The sequence below is a fragment of the Pecten maximus genome, chromosome 15, assembly GCF_902652985.1.
Source record: "Pecten maximus chromosome 15, xPecMax1.1, whole genome shotgun sequence".
NCBI classification, from domain to species: domain Eukaryota; kingdom Metazoa; phylum Mollusca; class Bivalvia; order Pectinida; family Pectinidae; genus Pecten; species Pecten maximus.
The window spans coordinates 35274153-35297763 of NC_047029.1; the positions used below are offsets into that span (position 1 = coordinate 35274153).

Consider the following 23611-nt stretch of genomic DNA (forward strand, 5'->3'; position numbering starts at 1 on the left):
CCCACCAAGAATCCCATCGTCTGAAAACTTCGCAAGTAACATTGAACCCACCAAGAATCCCATCGTCTGAAAACCTCGCAAGTAACATTGAACCCACCAAGCATCCCATCGCCTGAAAACCCCGTAAGTAACATTGAACCCACCAAGCATCCCATCGCCTGAAAACCCCGTAAGTAACATTGAACCCACCAAGCATCCCATCGCCTGAAAACCCCGTAAGTAACATTGAACCCACCAAGCATCCCATCGCCTGAAAACCCCGTAAGTAACATTGAACCCACCAAGCATCCCATCGCCAGAAAACCCCGTAAGTAACATTGAACCCACCAAGCATCCCATCGCCTGAAAACCCCGTAAGTAACATTGAACCCACCAAGCATCCCATCGCCTGAAAACCCCGTAAGTAACTTTGAACCCACCAAGCATCCCATCGCCTGAAAACCCCGTAAGTAACATTGAACCCACCAAGCATCCCATCGCCTGAAAACCCCGTAAGTAACATTGAACCCACCAAGCATCCCATCGCCTGAAAACCCCGTAAGTAACTTTGAACCCACCAAGCATCCCATCGCCTGAAAACCCCGTAAGTAACTTTGAACCCACCAAGCATCCCATCGCCTGAAAAAAATCCTTGATAGAGGCAGAAAAACCATCAGGTACCTTATCGTATAAAACCCCTGTTAGTGTTAGCGAAAATATCGGCCACCCAATTGTCTGAAAACCTTGTTAGTGTCAGCAAAACCACACGCATGCATTTTACACATAGGGAGGCGGTCCCTCCTAAATGACCACAGCTGTTGATATGATGTTAAACAATACAAAACCTAACCAACCCTTAAAGCAAGAATAATTTCAAAATCCCTATATCTTACCAGCTTTATTTTGAAATAGAAAAACAGTATACAACTAAAATTAATTGCATCTACGGACACGCCACGATAAACAAGTTAAAAACAACCCACTATCCTGGTGATAATTTCATTTTAAACTTGTGATAATGTGTTCACATAAATATACCACTTCATTAGAAATGTGGGTGTAAATGTGAGTAAGTAACTTTGAACCCACCAAGCATCCCATCGCCTGAAAACCCCGTAAGTAACATTGAACCCACCAAGCATCCCATCGCCAGAAAACCCCGTAAGTAACATTGAACCCACCAAGCATCCCATCGCCTGAAAACCCCGTAAGTAACATTGAACCCACCAAGCATCCCATCGCCTGAAAACCCCGTAAGTAACTTTGAACCCACCAAGCATCCCATCGCCTGAAAACCCCGTAAGTAACATTGAACCCACCAAGCATCCCATCGCCTGAAAACCCCGTAAGTAACTTTGAACCCACCAAGTATCCCATCGTCTGAAAACCCCGTAAGTAACATTGAACCCACCAAGCATCCCATCGCCTGAAAACCCCGTAAGTAACATTGAACCCACCAAGCATCCCATCGCCTGAAAACCCCGTAAGTAACTTTGAACCCACCAAGCATCCCATCGCCTGAAAACCCCGTAAGTAACATTGAACCCACCAAGCATCCCATCGCCTGAAAACCCCGTAAGTAACATTGAACCCACCAAGCATCCCATCGTCTGAAAACCCCGTAAGTAACATTGAACCCACCAAGCATCCCATCGCCTGAAAACCCCGTAAGTAACTTTGAACCCACCAAGCATCCCATCGCCTGAAAACCCCGTAAGTAACTTTGAACCCACCAAGCATCCCATCGCCTGAAAAAAATCCTTGATAGAGGCAGAAAAACCATCAGGTACCTTATCGTATAAAACCCCTGTTAGTGTTAGCGAAAATATCGGCCACCCAATTGTCTGAAAACCTTGTTAGTGTCAGCAAAACCACACGCATGCATTTTACACATAGGGAGGCGGTCCCTCCTAAATGACCACAGCTGTTGATATGATGTTAAACAATACAAAACCTAACCAACCCTTAAAGCAAGAATAATTTCAAAATCCCTATATCTTACCAGCTTTATTTTGAAATAGAAAAACAGTATACAACTAAAATTAATTGCATCTACGGACACGCCACGATAAACAAGTTAAAAACAACCCACTATCCTGGTGATAATTTCATTTTAAACTTGTGATAATGTGTTCACATAAATATACCACTTCATTAGAAATGTGGGTGTAAATGTGAATGGGTTACGTCTGGTGCAGAAAGTGTTTAATGAAGTGAGGTGGTAGGATAATAGTATTACACCTTGTGTTTACCCGAGTTCTCTCCCCCTTACCCAATACAACCCCTCTATACATCGTAACGCGCACCTGTGTTACTAAACACTAAATATATATTGTCAGTATAACACTGATTGTTGAGCCGATGTTCGTGTTCATTTTATTCCGTATGTCTTTCGGTTAGTAGGTGAAATTAACAACGTATGAATAAGCCGGTGTTTCCGCAGTGTTTCCACAGTGTGAGCGAGTGAAAAAGTTCAATTACCATATCTGTTACGCTTGACGGCCCCTTGGTACACATACTTGGTGGAGGTTTCTCGATAAAACCTCGAGAGGCTGTAAAATTCAATAGTGGTCTGTGACCTTTTATTGGTTGTCGTTCCAGCTGAGAGATCGGGTAAACAAATAAAGCCGCGAGTTCTCCCAGTGGTGAAATAGTGGGCGTGAATTATGTCTCCATCTGGGGCTGGTGGCTTTAATTTCATTGAATCGAAAACATTATATTTCCTGCATAATTTTTGTACTTGTAAACAATATTAACATAATGAACTGTCATCAATATCGCCACATTCAAAACCCGCTTAAACGACATAACCGAGTTATATACACGTGTTTAGTTGACGATTTTCCAGATTGAACCGGGTCACATATACATAATAAAATTATACTACCGTAGCACATTTCGAGTACGATACTGACGGACAAGTCAAGTTCAACTTCTTAATTATTGTTATGAGTCCTTAGACTCATTACCATCGCGTTGATAAAACAATTAATGTGCACGTGCTTTATAACACGTGAAGGACAATGAAACCTGAACGTACGTATGATAGACTCTCCGGAACGTCTCAGTACGGGGTATGGGCGGGGTATCTACAGGATATTCGGAGCCTCCTGGAATGAGGAAAACCATCCAGTACGGGCTAGTGGTGGGGTGTTTACATAATCTACATGTACCTGTTCGACATTCGGAACCTCTCATGAGAAGACAAAATCGTCCAGTGCAGGGTAGGGGTTGGGTTTACTGGATCACAGTTCTAGTAAACAATGGAATAGAAATTCTAAATTCGTGCGTGTTCTTATTTAGATCACAAATCAGAACGCTCCGAAAATGGAGCAATAATTAACAGTCCGAACGTAAAGGTAAGTCAAAAACATACAGTTTTTGACTTACCTGGTAGCACGGAAATTCGGATACAAAGTAAGTGGTTTGAGGATGTACAGTGATGAAAATTCATGTTTGACCAGCATGTATTAAATAGTATGTTGAAACAAACGAGAAAAAACCTCTTACCAGGTAGGGTGTCAATCTTCCGACCTCAAGCTTGGTCCTAAAATGTAGCAGGCAGGTGTAACTCGCTTACGTTTGAGAAGCAAGCCGTACCTATCCGTTACGTGTCAGTGAACACATAAAGAGTCACCTGCTTTAGGAAGTGTGTATATATCTACGTAGTGTTACTGTTAGGGGTTAACAATGAAATAAAGAATCGCTTTTATGTCCTTTCTGCTGACAGTAAAATAAAACCAAGGTAAATTGGAAAACATTAAGGAGAATTCGACCAGCCTATGTTATAGTTAACCACCCCGTAGCTACAGGGTAGCAAGCTCGGGTCCCAGGGAGTCCCACACTCCGTACACAAACACCACACATGATTGTCAATTAAACACACTATACCCACTGGGGTAGGTCGAAATATTCCCTGTTTTCAGAAACACATTGAGGTTTTTGAACTATACGGAACAGTTGATAAAATCTGACTCTTATGTGAGATGCTTATCAAATGAAATGGCATTTGAATGTCATTGTTGGTCAAAGCAGGGAGCTGAACAATGCAATAAGATTTGACGATGAGGCACAATGCTCATAAAAATCTCCGTCATATAAAATGGTGTCAACAGTGTGTGTGTGAACACAGGTTGTTTGTCGGAAGGTTCACTAACCGTTGAATGATGATATAATATCGCAATTATATGCATGTACATGCTTATGCTTGGCTGGTTAACCCTCGGTAGCTTTACCGGGGTATCTCCCCAATACATGTCTATCGGCGTTCAGTCTACACTAGCTTGCAGGCTCTCCACCCACCTGGAGGGAAATAAAGTTTGGTTAGCATACAGTCCAGACATTACATCACAAACATTGCGCGAAATTATGTCTCTCGCCTGTACCGCTTTGTCAGTTTTATTTCAAATTTCTGTATTTTCCCTCAAAACAACCCTATGACCCTCCATATCAATAAAGTTATAAATGGTATCATCCCGTACTGGTTGTAAACACGTATAAATAGCCAATCACTAATTCTCAAAATTCACCTAAATATGATATAGTTTTTACCCCTTTCGAAAAAAAAAAAAAAAGTAGAAGAAATAAAGATTTGTTATTGCTTCCTCGAAACCTCAAGTTTTCAACCTAAAACATATATCCACAAAAATAAGATTAACTAAATGACTAAGTGGGTCACAGATAAAAGTGTCTGTCAATTTACATACATGTACGTATATACATATCTATGGATGTATTTTTTATTTTCATAATGTATCGTATTTTGGCCAAATTGTTTCTCATTACTGATTAAATTCGACATAGTCTATTATTATGACACATTCAGAAGGTATATTTGTAATTCCTCTGCCCAATATCAACACTTCGGGGGATCTTAAATACAGTGTATTTCCTTCTTTTCTCACTACTACAATTCATAAACCAATCAACGATTTATTCATTCAGATTAATTAATTACTCAATCAATTAATAAAAAAAAATAACCAATCAAAAGTATCAAGTCATTTAAATGTAGCACCAAACAATGTATCTACATTTGTTGTATTTGCCATATATTTACATCTCTCCCTTCTTCAGCTTAGTAAACTCTGACTGCGAATAAATTAGCGTATACGCAGTGCAAAAAGGCTCAGCGGATTAATAAGCGCGGGAATCGGTAACATAATTATGACGTTGTCTATTTGTGACGTTCCCGGAACGTCAACTAGACGTCGCCATTTTGAATGGACTGATCAACGCAATTTTAGAGTTTTCTCCTGTTACTCGATGATCTCCGCACAAAAAACTAACGTCAAGTGAGTATTTTGTCAAAAACTAAACTGAATATTGCCGAAATGCGTGCATATTTAACTTCTCCACGAGGTAATCTAACAACAAATGGCTGAAGCGTACAGTTCCTAGAGATTTGACCACGTCACTACTAAATCTGTGTCAATACACGCTGTGACAAACATAGTTAATCTGAGACGGAAATTGTGGATTGTGATTATATCAATTAATTAAAAACGTAAAAGGTATAAAACAAAAATGATCAGTTGTTTCTTTTAATTGTGTTAACAATACTGTTGTCTTTACGTAGATTCACATGAACTATAATATCTTAGTAACGTTAACCACGACTACCGTAGTTACCAACGTCGCAACACACCCTGCATTTTATTTTCTTCGTACTCTATTTAATTAAACGATTTGTTTGATGTAAATATAAGGATTGTACCTCATTTTGACTGCGCTAATGCGATAACCATAGGAAATGTTCGTTGCCAACTGCGGGCATACTACCGTATACGCAGTCAAAATGAGGTAAAATCCTTAAATGGAATTGAAACATTCAATAACTTTTACAGCCAAAATACAAAATACATCACAAACTTACACCTACCACTGTAAACACAACTACACAGATTAGTAAGTGAGTTTTCATTCTGCATGATGTACATGAAAGCTAAATTAAAACACCGCAAAATCACTGTATCATCATCAAAGTTTTCTGAAAGTTATGGAAATGATTGTTACTGAAGTGTTCAATGATTCCGGATTCGTCATCCCGGAGTCCGTATTCGCCGTTGATGTTTAGAAACGTGCACGAACCAAACCACCAGCCCGCGAATCTCCGAACGGCACAGTGTCCGGCGTTATCATTGTCAAACGTGTAAAATTTCTCCCCGGAATTATACTCGAACGATTCCGGTGCGAATCCAGACATATGCTGGGACACATTCAGAGTGTATTGTTGACTGGCATTGGCAACCGAGAAATTCCCATATTCGAGTGCCATCCATGTGCCGTTGAATGTCTGTAGAAGAAACCGGACTTTCCGTCCAGGGTTACTAAGCTTTGATATTTTCTCCAGTCCCAACCAGAACTCTCCGTTCAGGTCGCCGAATCCGTGTTCGTACTCAGCAAAGGATCTGTTGAACATCTCCGACCCATCAAACCTGTGCTGGACCACGACCCAGCCCCCATCCCCATGCTCCATATCGCAGTATACGTCATATCCGGTTTTGTTATCCGGATGGATTGTGTAATTTCCGGACATATTAAAACCGATATTGTAGAGGGCGTTACAGTCTGAAATACAGAGAAATAATGAAAATAATAAAAGTTTATAACAACAAGTTATGACCTATATCATTTAAATGTCCAAGAAGTAAATAATGAATTTTGGTTTGTTGGTTTGTTTATCTCGAAGCTGATCTTAATTTTACTGATTTAAACAAATTATATAAGTATATTTGTATATACAAGGGAAGCGGGCATTAATACATTTCATTATACAACAAGTGTCGTGGATGTCACGGAAAGGGATCCGCATTCGGCATAACATATGACATCCTGATAACACAATGACGTTGACATATCGGACGGTAAGAAAAGTGTCCAAACTAAGGTAGCACACCACAGTAAGACAGCCTGGCCATGGGCAATTTTTTTGTTAAGCAAATAACTCCTGTATTATGATATGTATAAAAAATGAAAAAATAAATGTACACTATAATTGGTATATCCAGTATGAAGTAGTACATACAGGCTTCACATTTATTAAAACAAAAATCAATAAATTGGTTCCGGATTTTAAATATCCGGATTTTCCGAACGTGTGTTTACACAGGAAATTTAGTTTCGCCTACAGCGCAAAATGGAAGCCCACAGAAAAGGTAAGATAGCGGAAAAACTTAATTTACAACATATGTCCAAACAAGATTAATTCTGTCTTTGGGATAGAGATATTTAATTTTAAATAGGTTTCAGAAAAAAAATTGTGTAGAGAATTGTGCCATTTTGGGTCAAACATCATAATATTTTGCAATTTTTGAGAATTTTTTAAGCTGTTACCATGGTATTCACAGCTCTAAAAATCACAGAAAATATCAGTTTACTTATCCTTCAGAGCTCTATTAAAATTGCAAATGTTGTACAGATTTCAAATATATATACTTTATTAGAGGTTATATGTAAGGTTAACTGGCAATGTTTACATATCTAAAGCATGTGCCATATTTTTCAGAATTTGGCATTTTTACTGTACACTGCTACCTTATAAGGGCTGAAAAATGTTATTTTTTGGGAATTGTGCTTAATTATGCTTGATTAAGCTTCATTTTAGTTCATTATTGCTCAAAAATGCATAAAAACAATTTAAAACTTGTTTATTATCTGGCTTGTCATATTAGAGGAATCAAGGGAGGTAACTCGCATATTTACCCTTTTTAAGGGTGGGTTAATTAAGCATAATGTTAATGAGTCAGTGTAAATTGAAAAGATATTCTATGTTTTATAACAAACCCAAAATAACTTATTGGGTATCTAACAAACCATATAGACTGAATTCTGGTTTGTTTTACCTGATTTATTACCCCGTATCCATGGAAACTATTACAGTAAGTCTTATTTTTTGAAATATTTGGTGAAACCATTATTTTCAATTTATTTATACATTGGTAAGCATGCAATTTCAATTGATGGAGTGTACGGTTGATACAATATTGTCAATTATTGTCACTTCCTTCGGTAAAGCAGAAAAAATAGCATTTTCCGCATAAAATGGGATCAGCGGACACTTTCATATGATCATTGGTACATATCTGAATTACCGGGGTGGAAACAGATGACTGTGATGTCATAGGCATGACATTTTGAAATCTTGGATGTCATGTCATGATTTATCAGTTAGAATATTGCATGTGTTGCTAAGCTGAGGTTTGGAAAGGAATTTGGTTATTTATTATGACACCATTGAGTATTTATGACGTCATAGATACCATCTGATGACGTCATAGTTACTGATGACGTCATGGTAACTATGACGTCATATTACAAGGCTAAATTTGATAGTTGTATAGTATTTTTTGCTTGATTACATGCACAGAGACTCAAAGTACCACATTCAACTCAAAACACAACTTTATTCAAGAGATATACAGAATTATGGGAGTTTTCATCTTTAAAATTACCTCCCCTTATTACTGGATTGGGAGAAAAAGTTGTCAAAATACACCTCTCAGGGAAATCAGCAATACTCCGTGACTATTAAAGATACACAGTAACCCGATATGTCATTTTGTTCGTCGGAACATATTCTAGACATTCATGGGGATTTTAGTAAAATTAGAATTAACAAAAGTGATGTATAAGGTAGCACACCACAGTAAGACAGCCTGGCCATGGGCAATTTTTTTGTTAAGCAAATAACTCCTGTATTATGATATGTATAAAAAATGAAAAAATAAATGTACACTATAATTGGTATATCCAGTATGAAGTAGTACATACAGGCTTCACATTTATTAAAACAAAAATCAATAAATTGGTTCCGGATTTTAAATATCCGGATTTTCCGAACGTGTGTTTACACAGGAAATTTAGTTTCGCCTACAGCGCAAAATGGAAGCCCACAGAAAAGGTAAGATAGCGGAAAAACTTAATTTACAACATATGTCCAAACAAGATTAATTCTGTCTTTGGGATAGAGATATTTAATTTTAAATAGGTTTCAGAAAAAAAATTGTGTAGAGAATTGTGCCATTTTGGGTCAAACATCATAATATTTTGCAATTTTTGAGAATTTTTTAAGCTGTTACCATGGTATTCACAGCTCTAAAAATCACAGAAAATATCAGTTTACTTATCCTTCAGAGCTCTATTAAAATTGCAAATGTTGTACAGATTTCAAATATATATACTTTATTAGAGGTTATATGTAAGGTTAACTGGCAATGTTTACATATCTAAAGCATGTGCCATATTTTTCAGAATTTGGCATTTTTACTGTACACTGCTACCTTATAAGGGCTGAAAAATGTTATTTTTTGGGAATTGTGCTTAATTATGCTTGATTAAGCTTCATTTTAGTTCATTATTGCTCAAAAATGCATAAAAACAATTTAAAACTTGTTTATTATCTGGCTTGTCATATTAGAGGAATCAAGGGAGGTAACTCGCATATTTACCCTTTTTAAGGGTGGGTTAATTAAGCATAATGTTAATGAGTCAGTGTAAATTGAAAAGATATTCTATGTTTTATAACAAACCCAAAATAACTTATTGGGTATCTAACAAACCATATAGACTGAATTCTGGTTTGTTTTACCTGATTTATTACCCCGTATCCATGGAAACTATTACAGTAAGTCTTATTTTTTGAAATATTTGGTGAAACCATTATTTTCAATTTATTTATACATTGGTAAGCATGCAATTTCAATTGATGGAGTGTACGGTTGATACAATATTGTCAATTATTGTCACTTCCTTCGGTAAAGCAGAAAAAATAGCATTTTCCGCATAAAATGGGATCAGCGGACACTTTCATATGATCATTGGTACATATCTGAATTACCGGGGTGGAAACAGATGACTGTGATGTCATAGGCATGACATTTTGAAATCTTGGATGTCATGTCATGATTTATCAGTTAGAATATTGCATGTGTTGCTAAGCTGAGGTTTGGAAAGGAATTTGGTTATTTATTATGACACCATTGAGTATTTATGACGTCATAGATACCATCTGATGACGTCATAGTTACTGATGACGTCATGGTAACTATGACGTCATATTACAAGGCTAAATTTGATAGTTGTATAGTATTTTTTGCTTGATTACATGCACAGAGACTCAAAGTACCACATTCAACTCAAAACACAACTTTATTCAAGAGATATACAGAATTATGGGAGTTTTCATCTTTAAAATTACCTCCCCTTATTACTGGATTGGGAGAAAAAGTTGTCAAAATACACCTCTCAGGGAAATCAGCAATACTCCGTGACTATTAAAGATACACAGTAACCCGATATGTCATTTTGTTCGTCGGAACATATTCTAGACATTCATGGGGATTTTAGTAAAATTAGAATTAACAAAAGTGATGTATAAGGTAGCACACCACAGTAAGACAGCCTGGCCATGGGCAATTTTTTTGTTAAGCAAATAACTCCTGTATTATGATATGTATAAAAAATGAAAAAATAAATGTACACTATAATTGGTATATCCAGTATGAAGTAGTACATACAGGCTTCACATTTATTAAAACAAAAATCAATAAATTGGTTCCGGATTTTAAATATCCGGATTTTCCGAACGTGTGTTTACACAGGAAATTTAGTTTCGCCTACAGCGCAAAATGGAAGCCCACAGAAAAGGTAAGATAGCGGAAAAACTTAATTTACAACATATGTCCAAACAAGATTAATTCTGTCTTTGGGATAGAGATATTTAATTTTAAATAGGTTTCAGAAAAAAAATTGTGTAGAGAATTGTGCCATTTTGGGTCAAACATCATAATATTTTGCAATTTTTGAGAATTTTTTAAGCTGTTACCATGGTATTCACAGCTCTAAAAATCACAGAAAATATCAGTTTACTTATCCTTCAGAGCTCTATTAAAATTGCAAATGTTGTACAGATTTCAAATATATATACTTTATTAGAGGTTATATGTAAGGTTAACTGGCAATGTTTACATATCTAAAGCATGTGCCATATTTTTCAGAATTTGGCATTTTTACTGTACACTGCTACCTAACTACGGACGGAGAGGCCTAGCATTGAGAGGACAATTTTAAGGCGTGACAGTTTTAATTAATGCTACATGTATATATGAATCATATAACTCAGAATAGTTATCTGTGATTAAAAGTTAAAGTAATACCATAACTATTATGGTGAGAGAATGATTTACCTGGACAGAAATCACTGAGGCATGTCCGAGTTTCTACTCCTAACCCGGAACATGAAGGGTTACTCAGCAGAACATTATTGACGTCACGGCACTTCCGGTAACGCTCCTGCCGACTACGACCACAGATTTTAGGGCAAGGCGTCCAAGACCCCCATGGCTCAAATGTCAGTCCAGGGACCGCTGTGGTGGGATTTGGCTTGTACAGGGATGTGCTGTGGTAAGTCACTATCATAAATATAAGTTTTAGGTCGGATAGAAAACTTGGTTACATTTAATCATTGAAATTATTCTTTTGTTGTAGAATTCTTAATAGATCTATGTTTTAAAAAAAATTACTGGGTGTATATTTGTAAATATTTAAAGAAAGTTGAAATCATCTGAAAGATATTTCTTAAGAAAAGAAAGTTAAGAAAGAGTTTAAAGTATTCACACATCAAAAAGATTCCTCTCATCTCGGTGGCATAACTAGTATCCTGATTATAGCAGATATTGTGTATTACGTCACTTCCGCCAATCTACAACTCCGTTTACAATTGTACTTCGCCACAAGAAGAGCTGCGCGTTTTAATGTAAATAGTATTTTTGATAAACAATACGCTTTCAATTATGAAGTCTCGCTATTCTGGCAACATTACTTTAACCCACAGACGGCGGCGCTTTTTCGGAGCTGCATAATTCATTCGAATTTTAATTACTTATTTAACATAAATTGCACAATTGATTAGCCTTTGGCAAAACGAATAAGATAGATATTATTCTAATTAATGTTATTGGAAAATAACTGCACTGTGTGTGTACTGTAGACGATACGCTGGTTAAATTAAACGACTGTTTTCATAATGTATACAGGTGAAGCTTATTTGACGATATTTTGATAAAATCTAAAACTTTACCAGGTGCTTGTGTAGCCATGTTCGAAGCTGAAGTGGAAAGGTTCTGGGAGCATGCGTAGTTACAGAAGTCGCCATCACAACACATGTTACACCTACTAACACGTGTGTCAGTGACATCCCTCCCCACCAACAGATGTGTGTGAGTCTGGCATTCCTGTAATATAAACAACACAAGTTACACCTACTAACACGTGTGTCAGTGACATCCCTCCCCACCAACAGATTTGTGTGAGCCTGGCATTCCTGTAATATAAACAACACAAGTTATACCTACTAACACACGTGTGTCAGTGACATCCCTCCCCACCAACAGATGTGTGTGAGCCTGGCATTCCTGTAATATAAACAACACAAGTTATACCTACTAACACGTGTGTCACCGTGACATCCCTCCCTACCAACAGATGTGTGTGAGCCTGGCATTCCTGTAATATAAACAACACAAGTTACACCTACTAACACGTGTGTCAGTGACATCCCTCCCCACCAACAGATTTGTGTGAGCCTGGCATTCCTGTAATATAAACAACACAAGTTATACCTACTAACACGTGTGTCAGTGACATCCCTCCCCACCAACATACATGTATGTGTGTAAGCCTGGCATTCCTGTAATATAAACAACACAAGTTATACCTACTAACACGTGTGTCAGTGACATCCCTCCCTACCAACAGATTTGTGGGAGTCTGGCATTCCTGTAATATAAACAACACAAGTTACACCTACTAACACGTGTGTCAGTGACATCCCTCCCCACCAACATACATGTATGTGTGTGAGCCTGGCATTCCTGTAATATAAACAACACAAGTTATACCTACTAACACGTGTGTCAGTGACATCCCTCCCCACCAACATACATGTATGTGTGTGAGCCTGGCATTCCTGTAATATAAACAACACAAGTTATACCTACTAACACGTGTGTCACCGTGACATCCCTCCCCACCAACAGATTTGTGGGAGTCTGGCATTCCTGTAATAGGAAAAACACAAGTTACACCTACTAACACACGTGTGTAAGTGACATCCCTCCCCACCAACAGATTTGTGGGAGTCTGGCATTCCTGTAATAAGGAAAACACAAGTTACACCTACTAACACGTGTGTCAGTGACATCCCTCCCCACCAACAGATGTGTGTGAGCCTGGCATTCCTGTAATATAAACAACACAAGTTATACCTACTAACACGTGTGTCAGTGACATCCCTCCCCACCAACAGATGTGTGGGAGTCTGGCATTCCTGTAATAGGAAAAACACCAATTACACCTATGAACATACGTGCCGGTGACATAAATCCCGAAAAATTGTCGTATATTTGAATTAATTTTGTTTACGTTAAGACAGAATACTTTAGTTTTCTACAATCAGCGTAGTAGCATTGTCCGATATCGATCATAGCAAGGTTTGATGTCGTCTTCTGCGCATGCCCAGTAGTTGAATCAGAGGGTTAGCTTGTTCACCTTCTTGCTTCGCGCCTATCATGCAACGGTCTTTGACATGGTCCTATCTCGTTACTCTTGGCGTTGTCTCGATACAGTTTTCTGACTTCTAGTGCTCCCGGATCTTGTTTTCGTTATGGGCATTTTCTTTCTGATAAAAAAAATCTAAATGTTGTATCAAACGTTGCTTTTTCTCGACGCCATGTACATCAATGATCTCCTATCACATAATCATCGACCCATGCCTAACGCCTTGTCGTAAAAGACTTTGTATCTTACTAGCGAATTGTATGTGGCACTAGTGTCCGTGATGTCTGAACTGGGAAAATCTTCTTAAACTAACCCCTACAGATTCCTGAACGGGTCAACACGATAATGCGTGATCAGTGGTTTAATTACATGTACCTTTATACTGTGATATCAGAAACAAAAATGCGTGTGATGCGGATATTGAAAACATTGGCTGATATACTGTATCAAACATGTATTCCTAAAAAAATAACCATTAATTTTGTCTTTGTACTTTTTTTGTTTACTGCATTTTTTTGAGGTGGAGTCTCCTTGTTGTAGCTGGAAACTACCTCATCGAACAACCTACACAGCATACGAGAGACCCGTCGGATGTTATCTAGATCAATGAGGGTCAAGTGCTTGTCCTAGGATACAACCACGACAGACTAGATAGACCCGTTACTCATCTTCCCGAGAAACACAACCCGACATGCCAGGGAGCGTCCAACCACGTACTTCGGACCTTTGCCCGATGTTATGTGACCAGACCTCTAACCGACTGCGCTATTACGTCTTCATACTTAACAAATTTATGGAAAAATATCTTTTGGTGATCGTGTTAGTTGTTTGGTAATTGATGTGCAAATGATGACTTTATTTTTGTCACAACCCATGATTGTTTATGTAAACACAAAGAACTTATAATAAAAACAGTTCGGGTAGCGTTGTGTATCCATCTGCAGCTAATCCTATGTATACATGATACATGTCTGAAAAAAGAACTGTACTTTAGTTTGAATGAATTGAATGTGGATCCTCAAGACAACTGTTATACCAGACATACGCTACCGATGCATATCTGAAATATGGCACATGTTATTCTAACCACAGTCTACGTGTGACATTGATTTCTCTTCTTAAACAAGAATTGGAAGCGAGAGGCATTACTTCTGTCAGAGCCTAATACAAGGAGTTATTTCGAGACGGCCACTAGCTCTCAATGTGTCAGGCCATCAGTAATGTTATATATGAAGTAATTACAAATCAGAAATTTGGTTTTAGTCGCAATGTTCCACAAAGAATGACTAATACTCTATAGTGTCGTGTTTTATTAAGTGCTCGTACAGAATTGACAAAGACAGATTGACGGTAACTTCTGTTTTGATTAAATTTATTTTTGTTTCAAGAGAAACAAAAAATGAAAGACGATTTCTCATTCCTAAATTAGACAGATATGGGTAGGTAATGTCATAAGATGATGAGAGTTAGCTGGATGTAGTGTGCTTGCGAGCTTGGGGTTTAATTGTTTTATTAGACTGTTTGCTAACCCAGTGTACAAATACTGTAGTGTTCCCGAATCGACTTGTCCCTTGTTTGCCACCTCGACGAACATAGATACACTCAACTGGTTATTTGTCTGGTGAAGGTGACAAACTGTCGCCACCGACACGTCTGATGAAGGTGACGAGATGTGGCCAACGAAACGTTTGATGAAGGTGACGAGGTGTGGTCATCAACACGTCTGATGAAGAGGACAAACTGTGTTCACCGACACGTCTGATGAAGATGACAAACTGTGGTCACCGACACGTCTGATGAAGACGACAAACTGTGGTCATCGAAACGTCTGATGAAGATGACATGCTGTGGTCATCAACACGGTTGATGAAGATGACAAACTGTGGTCACCGACACGTCTGATGAAGACGACAAACTGTGTTCACTGAAAATTCTGATGAAGATGACAAGCTGTGGTCACCGACACGTCTGATGAATATGACAAGCTGTGGTCATCGAAACCTCTGATGAAGATGCCATGCTGTGGTCATCAACACGTCTGATGAAGAGGACAAACTGTGTTCATCAACACGTGTGATGAAGATGACAAACTGTGTTCACCGAAACGTCTGATAAAGATGACAAACTGTGTTCACCGAAACGTCTGATAAAGATGACAAGCTGTGGTCATCGAAACGTCTGATGAAGGTGACAAACTGTGGTTACCGAAAACTGACGTACATTAAAAAAAATTGACCAACATAACAGAACAGAATTGAAAAATAGCCAAGCTGTTATGCTCATGAGTGTCTTTAGAATACGATAGGAACATTTGTTTGAATAGATTTAGCTTTTTGTACATATAAACACTTATTTTGTTTTTATCTTGGAATTCAAATGGCGGCTGTAAATAATATTACACATCTATGACGTAACGGAGGCATTTCAGTCAATAATCAATCAAGAAATGCTCATATAGATGTACTATACTTTGAAGACAACTGATCACAATAAGAAAGACGTTTTTAGGACAAAGTGTTAAACTGGTGAGTTGTGGGCCTTGTTCAGAAATATGCATCTTTTATCCTAGATTCAGCGGTTGGGCATTTTGTTTCCTAAAACAGTCTTCTTGCCACGTCAAGAGTTCTTGATAGTGTCTAAGAAATGTTTTAATGTTTAAATATCTCTTATATGTCATATTTTTGCGATATTATCAACAACCGCCATATATTTGAGAACAAAATAAATCCATTTGCATTTCAAGGTCCAAATTGAATCGGTATTTTAACATATTTTAAAGTCAAATCTGGTCAAACCAATGCTCATATTGTGTGCTTCAGACGCCTGTGTGCAAAATGTCATGGCTATTTTATGCAATATATGTGATACAAATGAGCCATGTCCCTCTGAAACATGCATTTTCGCATGTTTTATTGAAATTTACAAGCAGTTTAATAAATTCCATGTCAACAGCAAGTCCTACGGTTTGCCATGATACATACTAAACGTTGATCAAATTACTAATGTTAAATTGTATCATAGTAGACTTTACAGGATTTGTTATTCAGATGCATCTTAATTAAAATCATTAATTCCTGTCTCCCAGGACTTCGTACAGGTGTTTTCTCTATCAAACAAAGGTTCGCGGAGTTAATAGATGTTATCGTTGATATCTAAATATTGATGCAAACGTTATGTGTTGTTATTTTATTGTTTTATTGTAATTAAATATCAGTGAAATATCACAAATTACCTATTTGATGATATGTACATATATAGAGAGAGAACAAATGGTTAGTATCTTACGATACCAGGTTTATTTTTGGCGACGGTTAGGAAATACGAGCCATCTCACCTTTCCGAGTCAAAAATAAAGATTGTAATGCGAGATGCTAGCCATGTTTTCTGTTCATCCTGCAGCTATTCAACAGGAACTGACATGTTAAACGGAGCGAAGCGCCATTTGTTTACCGTTTTGAACTGGAGTGATGCATCCGCTATGTTGCGTAGGAAAATATCATTCTTGATAACTATATTTACTTCTTTCTCGGAAATGTCAAGGTGCAGTTATAATATAGTTCCAACCTTTTTTTTGTTACCTCAAAGTGTAACTTCACTCATTTGTGTATGAAAATATCAAACAGATGCTATTTATTTTCTATAATGAACTGTTTAATAGCATAATAATTCCATTAGTTAATCACGTTAACGTTTTACATTTCGCATGCAAAAAATGTTTGTCTATAGTAATAATATATCCGTATGTGTACCACTGTGAAGTTGTAATCAGGATGTGATCTACGGAGATATACATCACCAACTCTGTAATGGCTTTACATAGGGTTACTCGGTATTCGTGTTGTGAATATGAAGTATTGCACCATAAAACTGGAGTAAAATTGCAAGGTCTCTTGTGTAACAGTACAGTGTACTGCTATTGCTATTTACGGATGGAATACGTATGACATTTGTGTTTCGCTAGATTTGCGTAACGGATTTAAATTAACGGGATTTTCTGTTTACGCTGAGTGGCTAATATGTTGGAATTACTTCTTTGCTGTGTTACATTGTCGCTGATTACTTTTTCTAATGTAGATGGCAGACGATAACAACTGGCGATTGTTGACAAACACATTAGGGTCAAAGTTCATTCATGATCAGGTCAACTTGAAAGTAGTCCCGTCAGAATCAGAAAAAAATCACATGAATCGTATTGACGGATAACGCACTGCTTCATCTGATAGTATTTATCGGCTGATGTGTGTGGTAGTTGCAGGATAAATGTATATACATATGTATATAATAAAGTTAACGTGTCCATGTGACGGTAAATAATAATGAAATAAAAAGTCAAACACAGATCTGCTGTCTCCCTAGTACTTTCGCGGCTATAATCCCCTGAAGAGAGGCACGATGTAGCCGCGAACGTACTAGGGAGACAGCAGATCTGTGTTTGACTTTTTATTTTATTATATATGTACAGTATATATATTTATGCATATACAAATGTACTTATATCATCACCTGTGTTGATAAAATGTTTGGTAGTGATCACACAGAACGACATTATTTTAAGACCAGGATTTTTATGAAGAACAGATAAAATGAATTATATTGATAATAATTCAGTCCATTTTACATGGACAAAGTAACAGGAAAAAATTCTGCGTTGAGCATTCTATTATAACATCATATATCACCACACAATCAGTTTTCAACGTCAAACATTAAGTGCTACTTATTAACATGCTCCTTTGCTACTGGTGTACAAATATGGGACCAGTTGACGACACTTACATGTAACTTTCCCCCCGACAGCCACTGGTGTACAAACATTTGACAAGTTGACGATACTTACCAGTTTCCCCCGACAGCCACTGGTGTACACATACGGGACAAACTGACGACACTTACCAGTTTTTTCCCCGACAGCCACTGGTGTACAAACATTTGACAAGGTGACGACACTTACTAGTTTTCCCCGACAGCCACTGGTGTACAAACATTTGACAAGTTGACGACACTTACCAGTTTCCCCCGACAGCCACTGGTGTATTGTCTGCCGAAACCATTGACGTGTTCCTGTATACCACACACCTGGCGACAAATTAATGGTTAATACTTTAATGCTACAAGGTCTTTTTACACAGAATAAATCTAGACTTTCTCGGCGTTAGAATTACCATTCCTGTGTTTAGGAGTTCATTTTTATTTTATATCCTCTCAAAACTAGACATTTTATCAACAAATTTCCGAAGAAATCTCCACATGTATGTACATGAGATAGCAAGAGTCAGAAGGATCTAGATGTCGTTCAGAGCCAAGAGTAATAGCCACAGATTAGGGAGAGAAAAGTATGCCGAAACCAGTCCTACCGCAAAAGAAAATCGAAAGTATTTCATTGCCCAATTACCAAGCTGTTTTGTTATATTCTGATTCTTCACGGGATATACAAAGTCACGCAGTAAGTTTTGCAGCATGAATACGACTTGGGAAATATGAAACCAAGGCAGGTAATATGATCTACAGGTAATATGATCTACAGGTAATATGATCTACAAGTAATATGATCTACAGGTAATATGATCTACAGGTAATATGATCTACAAGTAATATGATCTACAGGTAATATGATCTACAGGTAATATGATCTACAAGTAATATGATCTACAGGTAATATGATCTACAGGTAATATGATCTACAAGTAATATGATCTACAGGTAATATGATCTACAGGTAATATGAGAGCATATTACCTTCTTAAAAATCTGTATTGTTGTTTACCTTTTTGAACTAGTGTTTGAGTATTCCTTTCGCACAAAAACTCTTGTATACGTTACTTTGTACATAAAAACATTCCTTTGGTATTTATTTTGGTGGTATACTTGATAACTCCGAATATAGCGAAATTACTGTGATAAAAAAAAAACAACAAACAAACAAAAATTAAAAAAAAAAAATAAACAAACAAAACCAAGGAATCCAAATTCATGATACATCGGGAACGGAAGTCGGTCCTGTTGAACAGTTAAAATATTGTTTACAATTTGTCAGATCACGTTTATCATGGTGTACCAGACATTGTGGCATACTTGTATCAAAGTACAAATTGTCGTGATACGACAGCAATTGTCATTTACCATGTACTACTCAAGTATTATCATAGCGACAAATAAATATTAGTAGATGTTCAGGACTGTACGATTCACTGAATATTCAAACATTGCAGTTATTATAGATCAACATCTATCAAATTTATCAATAACAATGACAGAACTAGTGTCAGGTACACAAAGGTAGGTTGTGATAACTCCTTTGTATGTTATAATGACTGATTACCAAACACGCGATATAATTATGACTCATTTCATGTACAGTAATAATCTATATTGTCATTATTGACGCAACCTAAATCTGACAGTATTAAAGGAGTTCGCGATATGTAGAGTAAGGTGGGAAAAGGTGTTGCGTGATATTTTACTGCATATACACGACCGTTATTATATGACAGGGTGTATCTGTACCTGGTCGACATCACATATGTTGAGCTGTTCACACTCACTGGGATGGGACTGGTGATCACACTGGAAGCAGTAAGGCCCTCTGTAAGGCCGTGATATGGGCCCTGATAAGTGAAGCAAAATGTATTTATTAAAAATCTAAATTCAAACGATTTACATATATGACTACTTCGTGTATACACATAAAATCTAACCTAAATATAGTTAGAAAATGTCATTTCTAACAGCTGAACGTCCCTCAAATACCGATCAATACAGGTAAACAAAATCAGCACAGGTAAACAAATCAGGATGTCAATATGCTCTGAATTTCTGAAATGAGCAATCGATCACGAGATGACATGTGCGATTCGCGTGATTCAGTACGTATGCTTATGTATTGTTTTCAAAATAAGTTAATGTTGATTTTATTCATGATTTTTTCATACAATTTGTAACGGTTTTTACCTTGTGTATCCTTCTGTCATGGTCGTTTGGCTCAATTGCCTCCTTATTATTTAATATTATCTATTTAAGACCTCTAAAAGTTTAAAAAGTGTTTATTTCTGTTTTATCATTATGTATGTTTTATTCTATTGATTTATGTGGGGTTTTGGGGGGTTTTGGGTTTTTTTTCCCCCCTCCTTTTTGACCCTGACAGTCTGTCCCAGGACTCTTCATTTTTAAAATAAGTACCGTGAAATGCCAAATTATAGTATATTTAATACTCTGTCATTTGTTGTTACTAGGCCATAGTCTTATATAGTATATCTTATATCCAGCTTTTACACTCAATTCAAATTTCATTACATTAAAAGTCCCGCCTCTCTCTCTCTCTCTCTCTCTCTCTCTCTCTCTCTCTCTCTCTCTCTCATAAAAAAACAACATATGAATGAGATTTAAGATCGATGTGTTTGGATGAAAGATGATGACGATGATGTATTTGGATGAAATATGATGATGATGTGTTTGGATGATGATGGTGATGATGATGATGATGATGATGATAATGATGATGATGATGATGATGATGATGATGTATTTGGATGAAATATAATGATGATGTGTCTGGACAATGATGATAATGATGATGATGTGTTTTTGGATGATGATGATGTGTCCGGATGAAAGATGATGATGATGATGATGATGATGTGTTTGGATAATGATGATGATGATGATGATGATGATGATGATGTGTTTGGATAATGATGATGATAAAGATGATGATGTGTCCGGATGAAAGATGATGATGATGATGATGATGATGATGATGATGATGATGATGATGATGATGATGATGATGTGTTTGGATAATGATGATGATAAAGATGATGATGTGTCCGGATGAAAGATGATGATGATGATGATGATGATGATGATGATGATGATGATGATGATGAACGGAAGGGAAGTTGAATGAATTATTTTATTATGTACATCATATGTTGTTGATGAAAATGCTTTAAAAATAAAAAAATAAAAAATTTAATTATTTAGTTACTGTTTGGTGTTCTCAAATTTTGAACACGTGCGGTGCATGTTGTTTCTTAGCCTTTCTATTGAGGTTAAGAGATCCGGATTATTCTTGACTTTCCATCCTATTCTGATTCTCGCTCCCATCTGATATTTTGGAACAATCCGCAGTCTATCTGCCACTGTGTTGGGCACAAATTTAATGGGTAATTCCATACCCCAGATAGTCTTTTCTGGCAAACTAATTCTAGTATCTTTGACTGCGACAATAACGTCAATAACATTTAGAGTTAGAGCGCAGTATGACTGTACCACTGGAGTTGTCAGCTTTGTTACAGAAATCAACAACTGCTTTAGCAACAAAGTATGATAGACCATTACTCATGACGTATCTTATACCCCAGAACAGTTCGTCCCTAAAGATTATACCCCAGAACAGTTCGTCCCTAAAGACTACACTCGAGAACGGTTTGTCACTGAAAACTACACACGAGACAGTTTGTACCCAAGACTATACCACAGAACTGTTCGTCCATAAAGACTATACCACAGAACTGTTCGTCCATAAAGACTACACCACAGAACTGTTCGTCCATAAAGACTACACCCCAGAACTGTTCGTCCATAAAGACTATACCCCAGAACTGTTCGTCCATAAAGACTACACCACAGAACTGTTCGTCCATAAAGACTACACCCCAAAACTGTTCGTCCATAAAGACTACACCACAGAACTGTTCGTCCATAAAGACTACACCCGAAAACTGTTCGTCCATAAAGACTATACCACAGAACTGTTCGTCCATAAAGACTTTACCACAGAACTATTCGTCCGTAAAGACTATACCACAGAACTATTCGTCCGTAAAGACTATACCCGAAAACTGTTCGTCCATAAAGACTATACCACAGAACTGTTCGTCCATAAAGACTATACCACAGAACTGTTCGTCCATAAAGACTATACCACAGAACTGTTCGTCCATAAAGACTATACTCGAGAACTGTTCGTCCGTAAAGACTTTACCCCAGAACTGTTCGTCCGTAATGACTATACCACAGAACTGTTCGTCGATAAAGACTATACCCGAGAACTGTTCGTCCGTAAAGACTATACCACAGAACTGTTCGTCCATAAAGACTATACCACAGAACTGTTCGTCCATAAAGACTATACCCGAGAACTGTTCGTCCATAAAGACTATACCACAGAACTGTTCGTCCATAAAGTCTATACCACAAAACTGGTCGTCCATAAAGACTACACCACAAAACTGTTCGCCCATAAAGAATATCCTTGAGAACTGTTCGTCCATAAAGACTATACCACAGAACTGTTCGTCCATAAACAATATACCCGAGAACTTTTCGTCCATAAAGACTATACCACAGAACTGTTCGTCCATAAAGACTATACCCCAGAACTGTTCGTCCATAAAGAATATACCACAGAACTGTTCGTCCATAAAGACTATACCACAGAACTGTTCGTCCATAAAGACTACACCACAGAACTGTTCGTCCATAAAGACTATACCGCAGAACTGTTCGTCCATAAAGACTATATCACAGAACTGTTCGTCCATAAAGTCTATACCACAGAACTGTTCGTCCATAAAGACTATACCCGAGAACTGTTCGTCCATAAAGACTATACCACAGAACTGTTCGTCCATAAAGACTACACCACAGAACTATTCGCCCGTAAAGACTATACCCGAAAACTGTTCGTCCATAAAGACTATACCACAGAACTGTTCGTCCATAAAGACTGTACCCGAGAACTATTCGTCCCTAAAGACTATACTCGAGAACTGTTCGTCCATAAAGAATATCCCGAGAACTATTCGGCCATAAAGACTATACCATAAAACTGTTCGTCGATAGAGGAATATACCACAGAACTGTTCGTCCATAAAGACTATACCACAGAACTGTTCGTCCATAAAGACTATACCACAGAACTGTTCGTCCATGAAGTCTATACCACAGAACTGTTCGTCCATAAAGACTACACCACAGAACTGTTCGTCCATAAAGACTATACCACAAAACTGGTCGTCCATAAAGACTACACCACAGAACTGTTCGTCCATAAAGACTACACCCCAGAACTGTT

The 23611-nt window shown here is 37.4% G+C and overlaps 2 protein-coding genes across 2 annotated transcripts in view; both read right to left on the reverse strand.

Moving 5' to 3' along the window:
- The window catches only part of LOC117343668 (solute carrier family 28 member 3-like), a 47525-nt gene extending 43739 nt beyond the window's left edge, over positions 1-3786 (reverse strand). Inside the window, exon 1 of the mRNA XM_033906125.1 lies at positions 3490-3786. The gene's annotated coding sequence lies outside the window, so the exon portion shown is untranslated. The remainder of the gene's footprint in view (positions 1-3489) is intronic.
- Positions 3787-5495: 1709 nt separating this feature from the next.
- Positions 5496-23611, reverse strand: part of LOC117344006 — a 32312-nt gene continuing 14196 nt past the window's right edge. The window contains exons 6-10 of the mRNA XM_033906600.1: positions 20041-20141; positions 18544-18612; positions 12059-12212; positions 11166-11390; positions 5496-6549 (exon numbers count right to left, since the gene is read on the reverse strand). Of these exons, the coding sequence (XP_033762491.1) occupies positions 5945-6549; positions 11166-11390; positions 12059-12212; positions 18544-18612; positions 20041-20141 (1154 nt within the window). The 3' untranslated portion in view covers positions 5496-5944. The remainder of the gene's footprint in view (positions 6550-11165; positions 11391-12058; positions 12213-18543; positions 18613-20040; positions 20142-23611) is intronic.